General features: G+C 43.2%; 1 protein-coding gene across 1 annotated transcript in view; it reads left to right on the plus strand.

Annotated features, from left to right (window-relative positions):
• The window catches only part of TMC2 (transmembrane channel like 2), a 50,678-nt gene extending 39,330 nt beyond the window's left edge, over positions 1-11,348 (plus strand). Inside the window, exons 16-21 of the mRNA XM_016154020.2 lie at positions 273-512; positions 4,763-4,888; positions 7,777-7,855; positions 8,437-8,554; positions 9,204-9,206; positions 11,120-11,348. Of these exons, the coding sequence (XP_016009506.2) occupies positions 273-512; positions 4,763-4,888; positions 7,777-7,855; positions 8,437-8,554; positions 9,204-9,206; positions 11,120-11,334 (781 nt within the window). The 3' untranslated portion in view covers positions 11,335-11,348. The remainder of the gene's footprint in view (positions 1-272; positions 513-4,762; positions 4,889-7,776; positions 7,856-8,436; positions 8,555-9,203; positions 9,207-11,119) is intronic.
• The last annotated feature ends 5,832 nt before the right edge of the window (positions 11,349-17,180 follow it).

A 17,180-nucleotide genomic window follows, 5' to 3' on the forward strand; every position in this document is an offset into this window, starting at 1 on the left:
GCCATGTAATTTACTAGATGCCTAGTGGTGAGGCAGTGGTTAACTTCTGGCCAGAACCCAAGCCACGAATGCTTGGAGTGTCTCCCTATACCTGCATGGCTATGGCTTGGTGATATATGTCCTAGTTAAATGGGAGACTCCATCCCTCGGGACCTGCAGAGAAAGCACCAAGGCTTCATTCCCCTAACCCATCCATCTCACTTCCTTCTGTCATCCTTCCCTGGCCTCTCTTGCTGCCAGGCCAACCAGGTGTGCGGTTTCTGCCCCTCCAGGATGGGCTCTTTCTATGCTCCGGGACTGGTGGGCATCAACGTGCTGCGCCTGCTGACCTCCATGTACTTCCAGTGCTGGGCAGTGATGAGCAGCAACGTCCCCCACGAACGCGTGTTCAAAGCCTCCCGTTCCAACAACTTCTACATGGGCCTCCTGCTGCTGGTGCTCTTCCTCAGCCTCCTGCCGGTGGCCTACACCATCATGTCCCTCCCGCCGTCCTTTGACTGCGGACCATTCAGGTGCACAGTCTTGGTTGCTAAGAGGAGCTCCCCTCCTGAGGCAGTCTACTTAGAAAACACAGGCTCAGAATTCCAATTCTGGTGTCACATCAGCCTGCAAAAGGCCATAGAGCTTTGGATAAATCCTTAGTGCTATTCAACAGTTCTCTGCAAGTTAGAAATGTTCTATGTCTGCACTATCTAATACAGTAGCCACCAGCCACCTGTGGCTGTGAGCACTTGAAATTTCTAATTTTCTTTCATTTCTAATTTTCTTTCATTTTAACTTTAATTTCTAATTTTCTTTCATTTTAACTTTAATTTAAATAACCACATGTGGCTAATGGCTACCAGCGCAGTTCTAACTTTTTAACTTATGGATGGATAATCTACTGGAATACCTTACCATAGGATGAGTAACATAATGGGGGGAGGGTGGGTATTCTGAAGATGACAGGAACATACACTGACAAATGACATTCAAATGTGAAGCCTCTACTGAGACTCTTGATAGGTCCCCACAATCTGCGGAGCATTTGCCAGCACTGCGAGTTCAGGGTATAAGTCAGACTAGTTTAGGAGACTGGACGTTGTATAAAGAGAGAACTAATTATGTAAGGAGGTCGATGGAAAAATAGTATTCATCTATCTACTGCTCTCTTTTCAAACCGCTCTCTCTACTCCATAGAAAGGGGTCTGTGGTTAAAACAGTTTGGAACATGCTGCCCTTTTGTCTACCATCTTCTCACTTAGAAATGTTCCTTGTTAAAGGCTCAGAGGAATCGTGTGATAAGATGTGCACGTCAATGTTTCCATTCTTACTGACCACAGACCTGTTCTTCAGGTAACACCCGTCCAGGAGTAGAGTGAGGCAGGTGAGGCACCAACCCTGCACTTGCACGACCCTAAGAGTGTCTACCTCCTTAAATTGTGCACCCCAGAGCTTCACTAACCTCACTCTAGTGACAGCCCTGCCTACCAATAGGGACTCACATACTTTGGGAGATTCTGATCTAGTACTTCTCGATATGTAAGACTTACCTAGATAAAACCCTGTGGTTGGTGCCTCACAGTGAGTGCCACGGGAGCTCCAAGGAGATATTAGCAGGAATGCTCATAGCAGAATGTGATCTGGCTGAACAGGGACTCAGACGGAAGGAAAAGTGGGGCTAGATCTACAGAGGAAGGAAAGCTGAGCTGTGGAAGACCTGGGACACTAGGCTGAAGGGAAAATCACATGGTACAAGTGGTCAAAGCCTCTTTCGGCTTCTTCCTGAGCAGGTTTGAAGGACTGGGCTCTGGGTACAAATGCCAGTGTGCCTTTGTTCAGGCTGTCCCCCTGTCCCCACACAGGAGGTTAGTGGGTGGGCCTGTACCATGCCTGGCCTTGGCCATCTGCCCCATGCTTACTTCATTTACTACCCTGAGAGGCCCTGACAGCACACACCCAGGTGGCAGGGGAAGAGATCTATAAATGGAGCTCAGAAGGAAACATGGCTGCCACCTCTTTCCTGTCACTCATCTGATCAAAACCTACCAACAGCTGGCACATTCATCCCTTAGATATTTTCACAGCTGTCTTCTCACTTGCTTCAAGTCTTTATTCAAAGGTTACCTTTTCAGTGAAGCCTTCTCTGGCGACCCTAACTGAAATGTCCACTCATACACACACACTTCTTATCATTGTCTCTGCTTATCATTGCTCCTTTTCAACATCTAGCATGCCATTTCTTTTGCTCCCCCGCCAGGACAGAAGCTCTATGAGGGTGTGATTTTTGCTTCCTTTCTCATTGCTTTATACTCACTGTCTAGAAGAGAACACCTGGTTTATGGCCAGTGTTCAAACTAGACCCTTTACCTCACAGAAATTCACTTTTACAGGGAGGGACTTAGAGTTTGGACCAGATCCAGACAGGCAACATGAATGAATAAGATGGCCAGCAATGCAGAGCGTATAGTTAAAAGGGTTGGTAAACTATAGCCTGTGGACCAAACACAGACCACTACCTATTTTTGTAAATGAAATTTTATTGGAACACAGCCATGCTCTTTTGCTTACCTGTAATCTGTGGCTGCTTCTTGCTACAACAGCAGAATTGAGTAGTTCCAACAGAGACAATCTGGCTCACAGATTGTGGTGAGCTGAATAACGGCTCCTAAAGATATCTAGGTTCTAATTCATGGAACCTGTGGGCATTGCCTTATATAGCAAAAGGGCCTTTGTCAGTGTGATTAGGTTAAGGCTCTTGATCTATGGAGATTATTCAAGTAAGCCTAAATCACAAGAGTCCTTATGAGTGCTCTTATAAGAAAAGCAGAAAATGATGTGACCGTAGAAGCAGAAAGACATTTGAAGATTCTATTTTGCTGGCTCTGAAGATGGAGAAAGGAAGGTGCCATAAACCAAAGAATGCAAGAAACGAAGCTCTAGAGGCTGAAAAAAGGCACATTCCTCCCTAGAGCATCACTGAAGGGAGAACAGCCCTGACAACATGTTGGTTTCAGCTCAGTGAAACCATTTGACTTTTGGCCTTCCAGAATGGCAAGAGAATAGACATGTATTGTTTTAAAACACCAATGTGGTAATTTGTTACAGCAGGCTCTGAAAACTAAGATATCATCTAATACATCATGATCCAATGGCAAAATAACCCAGTCTGCTGTGACTTAAAAGCATAACGCTTGAAGTTCACCTTACTTTCCTTGTTTTTACATGATGGGTATGCACTGGTAATAAAAGCAATTAATTAAATGTCATAATATGGTGATATGTATGGCACTTGAAATGCTGTCATGTTATCATTGCAATTTGTAGCATGCTATGCAACAGTGCTAAGCATTGCAATGGCCACAGATTGTATCTGGCACAACTATTCGTGTCTGCCATAGACAATGCATAAATAAATGGGCGTGGCTGTGTTCCAATAACACTTTACTTATAGACACTGAAGTTTGAATTTTATACTTCAATTTTTATGTGCCACAAAAATATTATCCTTCTTTTGAAAATTTTTCAACCATTTAAAAACATAAAAACTATTCTTAGCTCTCATGCCATATAAAACCAGGTGGCAAGCCAAATTTGGTCCATGGACAATAATTTGCCAACTCCTGATCAACAACTACACATAGAGAAATATGAAGTTTCTAGCTGTGACATTTTGGGAGGCACTTATAATTTAGCAGCCGCGTGCTTACTGTGTTATACAAATTCATAACAATATCCTGAGGCAAGTCCTATTATTATACTTAAAATATTATGTTATACAGATCTGAAAACTAAGGCTGAGAAATTTTCAGTATCTTGACCAAAGATATCAAACCTCTGCAACACTCTCCAATAGAATTTTCTATATGAAAAAATTCTATATCTGCTCTTCAGAGTAGCTACTGGTCACATGACTATTGAGCACTTGAAATGTGTGACTGAGAAACTAAATATTTTATTTTACTCATGTTTAATTTTTTAATGGCCACATTGGACAGTACCACTCTAGTTAAGAGATCAAAGGTATGAATAATATAAGTATAAGAAAATAAATTGTCCATGGTGTCCTATGGTTAATAAATGGAGAAGCAAAGATTTGAACTGGGAATTTCAACCCCAAAGTCCACTTCTTGGGACCCAAACTACCAACCAAAAGCCAGCGGTGACCAGTGATCTCTGGGCAGGTATTTGTGGAAATCAGTCTATATAGTTGTTCTTAGGTATTCGAAGGAAATAAAAATTAGGGCTGTGAACTGACCAGAAAATTGTTATAAATTCATATAAAACATTGAGTATGGGACTGTCAATTAAAAGTACCCTCCAAAATGTCACAGCTAGAAATTTCATTTTTCTCTTATGTAAAATGTTGTTCAGGGGTTGGCAATCCAATTTCCTGGAATTATAACCTGAAGACTAATTGTAGGTATTTTTGAGAGGCACCATGAGGTTGTCCATCACATCAGCCTCTGGAGAACTGCTTCTATGCAGGGTTCCTAGAGGAAGCACTGTGATCATATTTTCTCCCATGAGAGTATAGGAAGATGAGGAAGATGTTAAACATAGGACATCAATGCAGTTTGAGAAGTTGTGAGGTACCAAGGACAGGAAACTGGCAAGCCAGAGCGCTCACCTAGCTCTGATCCCTTACCAAAACAGCAGCCCCTCTTGGGGAACTTTTTACTTGCAGTCCATTTGGAGCAGAGCTCCAGCTCTTCCAGGAAAGCAGTGGCGAGTGGCACCTTTGGACCTGCGGGGCCTGTAACGTATCCTCTCTTCTTTCCAGTGGGAAAAACAGAATGTACGACATCATCCAAGAGACAGTTGAAAATGATTTCCCAACCTTCCTGGGCAAGATCTTTGCTTTCCTTGCCAATCCAGGACTGATCATTCCAGCCATCCTGCTGATGTTGTAAGTTAGTCAGAGCCCATGGCTCTGCCTCATGGGAACCTCCCCCCCTTGCAGTTGAGACTTCCTCAGCAGGTCCCTTCGTCATGCCCATAGCCTGGATTTCCCAGAAGCAGATCCTGAGACAAAGATTCAAATCCAAGTAGCTTGTTGAGAGGGTGGTAGGGAAGACAGACAAAAGGAACAGGAAGGTGTTTTATTACCACTGGGAAGACTTTAGCCCTGGAGAACTCTGGAAAGTTACCCTGTTCAAGGATGAGGAATCTGGGGCATTTGTGCCCAAAGTTGAGAGGTACTGGGAGATGTGGGAGGGGAGAAGTGTTGGTTCATTGCCCAGCAATTTGGGTCAGCTGTGTTCCTGAGTGGAATGGTTTCTGTGGAGGCGGGTGCAAGGGAAGTCTCTGGCACAGAGGTGAAGGTACTGGCAGTTGCAAGTCTTTCAGGGAGCACACTGAAAGATAGGGGCCAAGGAATATGAGTGAGTACTGACAGCATCTGAGACACCCTCCTAAACATTCAAAAGAAATATCAAAGACCTCTGGGCTCTGAGTCTCTGCGAAAGCTGAAGGGCCGATGCAGTCTGTCCTTGGTTGGGCCCACAGGGCTTCTCTACAGAGCACCCTGTGCAGTGAAACATCGTCATTCACCACTATCCCTCTCAAAGACTGAGAAATCCCTGAGGACAGTGGGTGGGTCTGATGATAATGCATCCCCAACAATAGCCCCATAGGAGGCAAACAATGAATGCTCAAGGAAGGAGTGAAGAAACTAAGAAAGAAAAGAAGGCAGGAAGCAAGTCCTAAATTTGAATTACTGTGATCAAAAATGTATTGTGAAAATTAGGTTTTTCCTTTATAAATACCTATTTGGACATGCTTTCTTCAAATTATGAAATATTCCTGACCTACAGAAAATTACATGATCACAAGATTAAACAGGCGTTAACATTTGGCAATATTTGCTTCAGATCTCTCTTTTTAAGAGTAATAAAATGTTATAGATACACTTCAAGCCTACCCAATCCTTCTCTCTTTTTCCCTCTCCAAAGGTAACCACTATTTGGGTTAGTTTTAATCATTTCCATGCATATTTTGGTAATTTTATCACATGTGTATGTACTATTATTTTCTGAGTTTTAAACTTTTTCCTGAATGGTTCACACTACATACATAGCTTTCTTTATTCTACAGTGTTTGGGGGACTTACCTTGTGGACATGTGAGCACAGATTTTAATGTCTCTATTGTGTTTCATTGTATGAATGAATAAATTAGTTTATTTCTTTTCTCTGCACAGACCTAGTTAGGTTTTCACTATTTTGCTATTGTTAATGCACTCCTTGTATATGTCTCTTTGTGCAAATGTGAGTTTCTCTTAGACTTCTAGAAGTAGAAATGCTGGATCCTAGGTATGTGTTTCTTTATTCTTTTTAGCTAGTGCTTGAATTACTCTCCAAAGTAGGTGTATTTCCTCACATCCTCAATTTCAAACATCCTCCGCTTCTAGTCTTGGCACAAAGGAGGGCTGACATGATATGACAACCTGGACTGCCCTGTGACCACATGAGAAAATTCTGGAACCCAGACACCATACCTGACCCTTGCAGAGAGTAAGGGGAAATAACTAAATTTGGTAACGGCCTCAGGAACAATACAGTCACCCATAAGCATTTTATCCTCTCTGACCTCTAGTTCCTCCCTAATTAATAGTTGTTAATTAGGAGAGAGGACAACGCCTGGGGCAGAGTAAGTACCAAAACAGATAGTGGTCCTTTTGCCTGTCCCCTCTTCACTCTTCACTCCTCTTTTCACCCACAGTCCTCTGAGTTTTTGTTTCAGGAGGTTCACATGACAGCCTCTGACCCACACTCTGCCCCGAAGACAATGTGATTCCTCTTCTCTGTATGGAGAGAGCTAGTAAACACTGAAGTGGGTATGGGTGGCCCCATCCCAAGGGGAAGGCTCAGAAGAGTAGCTAAGGCTTGAAATTCATGGAGAAAAGTGACGATTAGCTCCCAGGCAACAGACTAGCAGAACATCTAATCCAAGTAGCACCCTGGCTTTTGTAACCCCCTCAGTTCACAAATGATACAGTCCAGGTCATAGCCCAGAGTGTAGGTCCTGTAAAAGAGAAACTACAGCCTCAAAGGACACCCAGTCAGCTAGTAGTGGATGGACTCTGAAAGTCACCAGCCCAGAACAGACATTCCCGTCAGTGCACCCTGAGCGAGGAACCTCCAGGGCACCCGCAGTTGTGTTTGTACGCAAACTTGGAGTATGTACTTAGCACCTCTGATTCTCTTAGCACTTGAAGATTGCGAAAAAAGCTTTAACTTCAAATGTGGACTCTGAGGGGTATGAAAGATGAGCTGACCTTGGGCAAATTACTTAACCTCTCTGAATTTCAGGATACTGATCCATAAAGACGGAAGTCATCGTTTCTACTTCATGGAATTCCATCAAAACCAGTCAGGTGTGAGGTGCAATGCACATGGCACAGAGCCTGGCACAGGGCAGGTGCCCAGGAAATACAAGCAGTTTCTTATGCAGACAAGAAACCCTGCCACTCCCCCACCTCTTCAGATTTCCAAGAGGGATTGATTGATTCCCTAAGCCAACCTTATCAAGCACTCTGAGATCTAGAAATGTATAGGTCACTTCCATGTTCAATGAGAGAAAGAGAGAGAGAGAGCACGAGCGAGCGAGCAGGGATGTTCTGGACCTTCTCCACATTAAATGGGGAACTTGGGATGGTAGGATCTCACTCCACCCATCCCAGAGGCAAAGCCTTGGCACCTATTCCAGGAAGCATGCCTTGATTCCTCCAGAAGGGCATCCAGCTCATTATTTTCCAAGATTGCAGTACCACAGGAGGCATGCTTCTTTCTTGCAGTCTGGCCATCTACTACCTGAACTCAGTTTCCAAAAGCCTTTCCCGAGCTAATGCCCAGCTGAGGAAGAAAATCCAAGCGGTGAGTCCATTATAAGCTTTATTCGGGAAAGTGAAAGATATCATAGTTTTGTTTTGTTTTGTTTTTTGCTAATTTTCTCTGCGAACCCAGTTGTGTGCTCCAAATGGCCTTCTAAAGCAAATTAAGAAATATCTATGTAATAGGAAGCAGCCACGTGAGATTCTACAGCATGCATTTATATCCTGCGGCTATTTGGGGTCTGCTCTTCCAGCCTCCACCCCACCCCCTACACTCCATAAAGGGTGGACCCAACCCTAAGCTGTCTTCCTCACTTCCTCGATGCCTCTCTCCCCATTTCCTTATCTTACAAGGCTCCTTTCCAGATAAAGAAAACCATTGAACCAGAGGATTGGAAAGCTTCTGTCCCCACCCCATCCTCCCTGGGCCAGATGCTCCTTCAAATACCATGCAAACCTGAGTCTTGGGCTGCTGCCCTGGCCTGTCAGTGATGAGGACTAACAACAGGCCATTTAAGATAGTTCCCAAGAACTGAAGACAGAGTCCTTGCCTTCTAGATATCACCATCCTGAGCCTCACACCCATTTCCCTGGCCAGGATCAACTGCTAATCTTTTCCTGCAGCTCCGTGAAGTTGAGAAGAGCCACAAATCTGTCAAAGGCAGAGCCACAGCCAGAGATTCAGAGGACACAGCTAAAGACAGCTCCGAAAATGCCACCCAGCTTCAACTCACCAAAGCAGGTAAATTCTATTTCATAACGACTACTGTCTACAAGGCCACATGGAAAGATGTAAAGAACATATGTTGTAAAATCAGGCAGATCTGAGATTAGAATAGATTCAGATGATTATTGGCTTTATAAAACTGGGCCAGTTAAAATCAGGATAAATCATAGCGTAAAGTGCTTTACAGAATTCCTGGCACAAAGAAAGGACCAATGAATATGAGCTGAGAGGAGGAGGTACGAGAGTCTCTGTAAAGTGGGGAAATACCACCACTTGTCCTGCAAGGTTGTCTCACTCATTTCTATCCTCCAAATCTCTCACGACATTGTCTGTGGTGATTGTTCTTTATGATTTTGGCTTCTTCACTTTCTCTTCTGAGTCTGTCAGTTCCCATGTCATAACCACTACTAAATGCAATGTAGGAACACTATTGGGGCCCCACCCCAACCCCTTTAAGATGCTCAACGTGCTGGCTGACATGGATCACAGCTCCTTGGGGTTGGGAGAGGTATTTGTTTTCTATGTTATTTTGAATTAAATCTTTAGGAGGAGGAATAGGGAGATTTACACGTAGCAGCTGCTACATATTTGTATTCTCTTTAAAAAGAAAAGCACTGGAATATCTAAATTAAATGGATGAGAAATGGCCACATACATTCCAAAGAAAGTGTCGCAGGGCTTTGAAGGGGACTAATCAAAAACCATCTCCACCTTGGGAGTGAGGAAAGGTCAAATTGAAAGAGACCATCTCTGAGGTGATCTCATTTTCCAATTTAAAATTAAATAGCATCAGTATGCTGTGATTTTGGTCTTTGGTGTAAGAACTGAACAAGATGCACAAGAAATGGCTGATAGTTTAGGAGTTAGAACTTTTAGTGCAGAAATTATTTATCATTTATTTGACGCCTTTACAACATATAGGCAAGACTACAAGAAACAGAAACAATTTAAACACATAGCAGTATTTCTCTGCAAGATGAAAATCCTCCATCAGTTTATTTTCAACTCTTGAGGTCCACCAGTGAAAGGAATGACTGTGTAAAGTCAGGAGGAACAAGGCCCACCAGTGTGCGTCCCTAGCGAACATCTTGTTGATATTGGAATAGTAACAAGCTGCTTTTTTCGGGTAACAAGTAAACAAGCGGATGTGGCAAAAAGAGGGCAAAAGTCTGTGAAAATAGAACCTATCCCTGGTGAGTCTCCCAAAAATGTATGGAAGACATTTGGAAGCTACAGACATTCTTGTCAGTAATATAAGCTGGCAGTCCATTGACGGCCTCAAAGACTGGTTCAGAGATGAAATGGAGAAGAGTGACTGGCAGCTCATTGTGGAGCTGAGGGAAATATTTGAAATCACCTAATTTTTCACACATTTCAAGAAATGGAGTAAATGCGATATTATGTTGTAATTACCAACAAAACAAAAAATGGAACGGACATCTTTGGATGCTGGTGGACTTAGGGTGTATGGAAGGAAAAATAGGCGTATAAAATGTTTTCTGTAAGAAACCAAGAAACTTACACTGGTTTGACAGCGGTCAGTTCACGTCCCCAGCGTCCCAATGTACCTGTCCACCTTACCCACTCCTTCCTCTGCTTTCTCTACTGGCTGCTGTTTTCAAGTTTGCCTTTCTCCAAATGTTAGTTTTTATTACAGATCTAAAGCTCTTTCAGTTGTATACTGATTAAATAAGTACTGCAGTATTTGGTTTTTTCTTTAAGCGAAAGTGTTATCCGAACACATCAGTGGGACTAGGTGCAGGGGAGAGCTTAGGAAGATGGTCAACCTTTAACGTGGAAAGTTCCAATACCCTCTATTGCTGCCCTTACTTTGCTTTTCTTCTTGAAAGTGATACTTCAAGAACCCCAAACAGCTAATGGCTCAAACACAATAAAAGTTTATTTCTCACACAACATGAAGTCCAAATTGGGTGTTTCTATTTGATGGTCACTTTCTTCCCAAGTGATGATCCTGGTTCCTTCCAACCTATGACTCTGCCTGCATCAAGCTAGCGCAAGGGGAACTGTCTAGAGGACAACCTAGAAGTGATATACATCAGAGCCTGGACTTCTGTCACGGGCCACATCCATCCACAGTGGAAATTTAGTCAATTCCTATGTACCAGGAACTGGGTTTGAAGAACAAGACAGTAATTGCCCCTAATTTGGAGTGAGGGGAGGGGTTAAGAAGTAAGTTAAAAAGCCGAAAATGGGATCTGATTGCAGTTTACACAGCCCCTTCCATTGTCATATTAGACCCTGGCAGCCACCTGTGAGGCTGTTGCTATTATTGTCCCAATTTTATACCGAAGAAAACCTAGGCTCAGAGAGTCCAGCCTAAGGCTAGCATTCAAAATCTAGTTTCCCAAGACCATATTTCTGCAGCAAATCTGTTCACGCAAAGGCTAGGCCAAAGTGTCCCCAGATGTGTGAGGGTGATCTGACCTTTCTCATTCATATCACTGAATAGGACTGAAATCTATGTACAGAGCAGGGCAGCTCCAGAGGGCTCCAGTTCAATACTAGGAAACTGTAGCAAAGTCTCCTACATTCTCATTTTTGTTTTGGTTCTTTTTACAGGTATGCCTCACTCTACCAGCCAAAGCCAGAACCTAGACAAGAAGGCTCAGGGCCCTGGGATCAGCAGTTCTGCTAGCAGGACCATGCTGCCTGCCTCCAAGCACCTCCCTATAACTCAGCCTCCTGGCGTCAGACCAGATTCTGGCCAACCCCAGCCTCAGACTCATCCTGGAAGGTCCGCTTCTAGAAAGAGTACTCAGAGGCCTCCCCAGTGACAGCTGGGACTCACGGGAGCGCCATCCAGGGGCCAATCCTCAGGCCCCACCAACTCACACACCAAAATCGGTATTCTCTCTTCCTCTCTCCTCTCACACATGCATTTTCTCTCCTTTTTCTGAACATGGGAACTTTGATTACTTAATCTCAGGCCCTTGTGGCTACAAAAAGGAGAGGAAAATGTTTTCATCTGCCCTTTAGGGGAAACGAGCCATCTGCTACCCCATAACCATCCTTCCCAGTATCTTGATTCAGGTAGCTCTAGACCTTGCATTCATGGTGGTTTCCCTTGGCTACAGACTATGAAAGGAAGGGTCAGGGCCACAAACACTATCATAAGACTTTTTTTCACAGCACCCATGTTGGGACATAGGTTTCTGCCAGCTCCACCAACCAGGAGGGTGCAGAGGTGCCCACATTCCTGACTATCCCCTCTATCCAAAGGAAGTGAGGTAGTTAAAATAAAAGGTACAAGAAGCTACTGGAAATAAAAGTAAATGAACCAAAGTCCAGCCATGGTGAGTGGAAAGACGGTGATACCCAGTCTAAGCCCAGTCAGGGCCCAGTCTGAGGCAAGCTAGTGCCATTAAGCACCAAGAATGCACTAGCGCCTCCTAGCAGCAAGGCAAGGAAGGAGCAGTGAGTAGCCTAGTTCTTATCTGATTGAAAGAAACTTAAAAAATTGCCCAAGGCAGAAAAATCTTTCTCATGCACCAAATTCTAAAGGAATTTGATAGCTTGCTTATTGTATAAGGGACTTGAAGGTGGTTTCTTCGAGTTTTGCAAAGGGTGCAATGCAAAGCCTTGTCTCTGGTGGTTCTATGTTCACCTGATGTCATATGTGGCTCTATACAGAATGACTCCTTGGGGGCATAAGCTGGGAAGGCCAGACCATTGAGAGGTCTTGCCAGCAAGGGCACAGTCCAGGACCCTTCCACAGCCCAGGTACCTTGTGGGCAGTTCCCTCCTTTCCTCTACCCCATGCTACCAAACCTAGGTGAACATGTGGCTTCAAGATCAAGGGATCATCTCACCAATGTCTCTGAGTGTTCTGAAGGGAGTCCTCTCCCTCAGTCGCCACCCAGCCATGACCCCAAAGGTTCTCAGGAGAATTCCTCACATCCTGGAAGTCAGGCAAAGTCTTGGTAGAGATTTTACAGAGATTTCATAAGCTATACAGTTAGGATAATTTCCAACTTCCCTTGTAATTCTTTCACCTTCCTGACCCAGCACCAAAACTTCACATAACCTGGATGGAATGGGAATGGTGACATCTGACTGGGAGAAATGATAAATTATTTTGCCCCTGTCCAGATCCAGGCAAGGCTAAAGATGAGGCTGATGCCTCATCTCCATGGAATGGAGATCCAAACCCAAATCCAAAAATGTTTGCCTATTATACGCCTTCTTCTGGAAGGACACACCCATAGCCCTGAGCTAACCTATCTGAGACCTGCACCAGGAGATCTAACCCAACAAATTAGGACTGGAAGGTCCAAAGATGGCCACCACACCAATGGCTGGCCTTCAAGTTATCCTGCCAGGAAATATTGCCAGCCCCTGGAAAAGGGAACAAGAGGCATGAGTCATCAGCCTCCTAGTGATTATTGTCAGGTTTCTGATGGCTATCAATACACCTGAACATCTACCATAAACACAAATCATCCTGTTCTGATGAGGCATAATTTTATGTGAGGAAATGTATTGCTATCTATTGCTGCACATCAAATTGTCCCCCAAACTTAATAGCTTAAAAAAATAAACATTATTATCTTACACAGTTTCTGTGGGTCAAGGATTTGAGAGTGGCTTCACTGGGCAGTTCTGATTCTGGATAGCACAGTCAAGATCTCAGGCAGGGCAACAGCCATTGCAAGACCTGACTGGGGCTGGAAGATCTGTTTGCAAGGTGGCGCACGCACATGGCTATTAGCAAAAGGCTTTGGATCCTTGCTGGCTAACAGACTTTGATTACTACCCATGCGAACCTCTCCATAGGGCTGATGGGGGGGTCCTCACAATATAGCCACTGGTTCCCCCTAAAGCAAGCGATCTGAGAGAGAGCAAGAAGGAAACCACAATGCCTTCTACAACCTAGTTTCAGAAGCTACACCATTTATTCTACCACTTTCTACTCATAAGAATTGAGCCACTAAGTCTAGCACATACTCAAAAGGAAGATTAGGCTGTATCTCTTGAAGGGGGTGTTTACCAAAGAATTTTTGACATATTTTTACAGATTTCCTAATTCAAATAGTTACAAAACCACTATCAAGAAAACTAAAGTTTTTTTTTTGAGACATCCATCAGAAGATTAGTTAATGGTGACTTCTGGGACCCTCAAGCAAGGAAACTTCTGGTGAGCTAGGGAGATGGGTAGAGGAAGAAAGCACAGGTAAGAGAGGAAGGGTGTTGATGTGGTACGGCTTTATAGCCGGGTCATATTAGAGAACAGTCTAAAGATTACCATCTCTGCATTCTCCGGTTTGATCTTCCAGGTCCTTCTATCTCATAACTTCACTATTCAGCCTGTCCAGGGGCCATCAGGGGTGAAGACCATCTTCCTTCCTTCTGTCCTTTCTCCCACCCTTTCTCCGTCCCTCTGCCTCCCTTCTCTTTCTTTCCTCAGTTTACCTAAGAATGATTTGAACTAGAAAGTCTATTTAACAATTTATCCAGAGAATTACGGCTAGTGCCTTACTGATATTACCCTTTGTGTATTACTTACTAAGGGTAAATAAAACAGACACTATTTTATCTATCAGAAGCTATTTTTGCAGGCAGATCCTTTCATTTCTAATAATCTATATGCCCAATGTCCATAAAGAGCTCCATTTCACACAGAATCACACAAGTAGGAACACGCTTTTGGTGAAGATCAAAGGGGACACCTGATCTCCCCATGACTGGCACACTTACAGAAACTAGGGAGCAATGCACCAGCCAGTAGGGGGACCAAGGCGGGGTACCAATAGCATCCACCACTACACTGGTGATCCTTAATTCAGTAGTCACTTCAGATATGCTCTGTAGAGCCCTACCCACAGCTGGGGCACCAAAGTTCCTCATGTTCTGTAAGGAACAATAAGAAATAAACCAGCCATGCAGAAAGGGACATTTGTTTCTCTTGATTTGGCAGAAGTGGAGGAGAAAAAGTCTCCCTTGAGAACTGATATCCACAAGGCAGCCCTCAGACAGAAAACTGAATTTCCTATACCAACTGTAGGCTCAAAAACCTCAAATGGAAAATTTAGTTAATAGTACCTCCAAGAAACGGGGGGTGGGGGGTGGGGAAGGGGGAAACAAACAAAAAAGCATATAGAAAGGATGTAAGGGGACAGAAATCAAATATATCAGGAATCAAAATAAATGCAAATGGACAAAATCATCCAGAAACAAAACAAAAATCAGATGAACATTTAAAAAACCCACATGCTATTTCAAAGAGATACCTTTAAAACCTAAGGATAGGATAGTAGGGACTTTATCCCTTTGGTTCCTAGGGAACAAAAACTTAAGTACAATCTTCAAGGGCAAAATCACCAGGTGTGGGAGTATCATCCAGTTTTGTATGCTGGGCTTGTTTTCGAGTGCTGAGAATTTCTATTAAAGATAGCTGTCTGCAGTACTATGCTAGATAATTTATTCTTCGATGCAGTATTAGGTTGGAAAATGTAAAGAAAGGCCCAAGATCATGGTTGGGGCACATGAGGTATATAGAGCATACAAGTATCTCCATCACCAAACCACGTCTGGAAAATGAGTCCTATAAACACCACCTCCAAATTCTGTTATGAGGATTCAACACGTAAGACCTAAGTGCCAAGCATTATGCTAAGTGATCAATAAATTACAAATATTATCACAGGCATGGATAAGATTAAATATCCTCAGGCTCAGGTTATAAATACAAACATCATCAACTAAACAAAACTTTTACTCTATAATCCTAATCAACTCTGGGCTTCAGGGTCATACCCAAAATAATGACTGTGGTTAGCTATGCCCAAAAAAGTCAAGGAATGCTGGGCTATATGGTCTTCCTTGGATGCTTTTCAGTTCTTTGTGTCTATAGAAAAAAATGTTGCATATATGTGTAACTCATTACCAAAGACCGTTGCATGGTTTCTTTCAATGTTTGAGAAAAGGGCTAAGGAATTGCTAGAAGCCCTTGCCATTTGATGGGAGGCTTTTCTCATTCGCTAAATGAGGGTCAAGTGCCACCATCTTGTGGTGGTTTCATGCAATTTCTTTTCCTGAAGCTCTCCCTAGTCACTAGAATTTAAACAGTCGTGTTCAGTTTAACATCAGGAATATGGTCTGAGATATGCATCATTAAGAAATTTTGTTGTGCAAACACTACAGAGTGCACTTACACAAACCTAGATGGTATAGCCTGCTACACACCTAGGTTATATGGCATACCACCACCACATATAAGGTCTGTCTTTATGTGGCACATGACTGTAGCACATTCCATTTCCATAGGTCCCCATTAGTGTTGCCCATTGTTTAGAGTAAAAGCTCTGAGTTAATTTACATCAAAATGTCAAAGTAAGACACAGACTGGACTAAATAAAAGAGGAATAGATGCTACAGTGTATGATCCTTCCCAAAGGGTAAACATCCTATCTATAGAGAAAGAAAAGGCCCCAGGTCCCATGTGGCTTTAAAGCTTGCATCTGGAACATTCCTGGGAAACCCAAAGCACCCTCTCAGCCCAGCTGCCCATGCAGGACATTTTCTCAGCTGGAACTTTTTGAGAAATCTATCTTGCACATCATCTCCAAACTAATCTCCAAACACTGCTTGATGGTGAATATGAGTCTTGTCAGACCCAAGCCACTCATTCTGGCCTTCACTCAAGGCTTCTTATGTTCTAGATCTTACGTGCTAGATCCTTCAGGCTTCTGTCCAACTACTGAATCTTAGACCTCTAGCAGGTTCCTCTCTTGCTTCTGGTGTTCGCTTCTTCTTTCTTTTCTTCCTCCGTCAATGACCTACACATTCTTCCGTAAATACAGAATTGAAGTATTCTGGCAGTGCTAAGTCTTCCTCAGGAGCTGTGGTCCCCCAAATTGTCTTCCAGTTAGCCTTCCATACTATTGCATTTCAGTACTTGGTTATGTTCAATCTCCCAGGATTATAAAGTCTCTGAAGTCAGAGGTCAAAGGTTAGTTTTCCATTGTTTTTATTATTCCCCCAGATCTCTGCATTACTTACTCCCTTGCTTAAGGATCTCTGCTCAAATGTCACCTCTTCACTAAGGTCCTCTATAAAATAGAGTGCACCATTCTTTAACACTTACCAACACTTACCAACAATTTTTTGATTTTCCATTTCACCCCAGAACGCAAACTTGGTGACTTGGTTTGCTTACTACTGTGTCCCTGCACCTAAAGATACCTGGTATACAATAGGCATTTGAATAGAACTGAGTAAAGCAGTTGGCCCTCCCAAATGTGGGTGGGCATCGCCAAATCCTTCAAGTGCCAGAACAAAAGGTGAAGGAAGGGCAAATTAGTTCTATTTCTGTTTGAGCTGAGACATCCATCTTCTCCTCTTCTTGGACATTAGTACTCCTGGTTCTCACGCTTTCAGACTCAGTTACAGATTTATCTATCCAAAGTACGACTGTGGTGAGCTTTCAGTTCAGTGATTCTCGGGCTTTTTGTATTTAATCCACAGAAATGTGTTTATATGACTTATATACATATATGCTATATATGTATGCATATATAGTTTTACATGCATGTGTATATTTATATACACATGTATGTGTTTAGCTGAGACAAAAGGTTTACAAATCAATATCTCTTACTCTGTGCAACAATTATTTCCTATT

The sequence above is a fragment of the Rousettus aegyptiacus genome, unplaced genomic scaffold, assembly GCF_014176215.1.
Source record: "Rousettus aegyptiacus isolate mRouAeg1 unplaced genomic scaffold, mRouAeg1.p scaffold_m13_p_12, whole genome shotgun sequence".
NCBI classification, from domain to species: domain Eukaryota; kingdom Metazoa; phylum Chordata; class Mammalia; order Chiroptera; family Pteropodidae; genus Rousettus; species Rousettus aegyptiacus.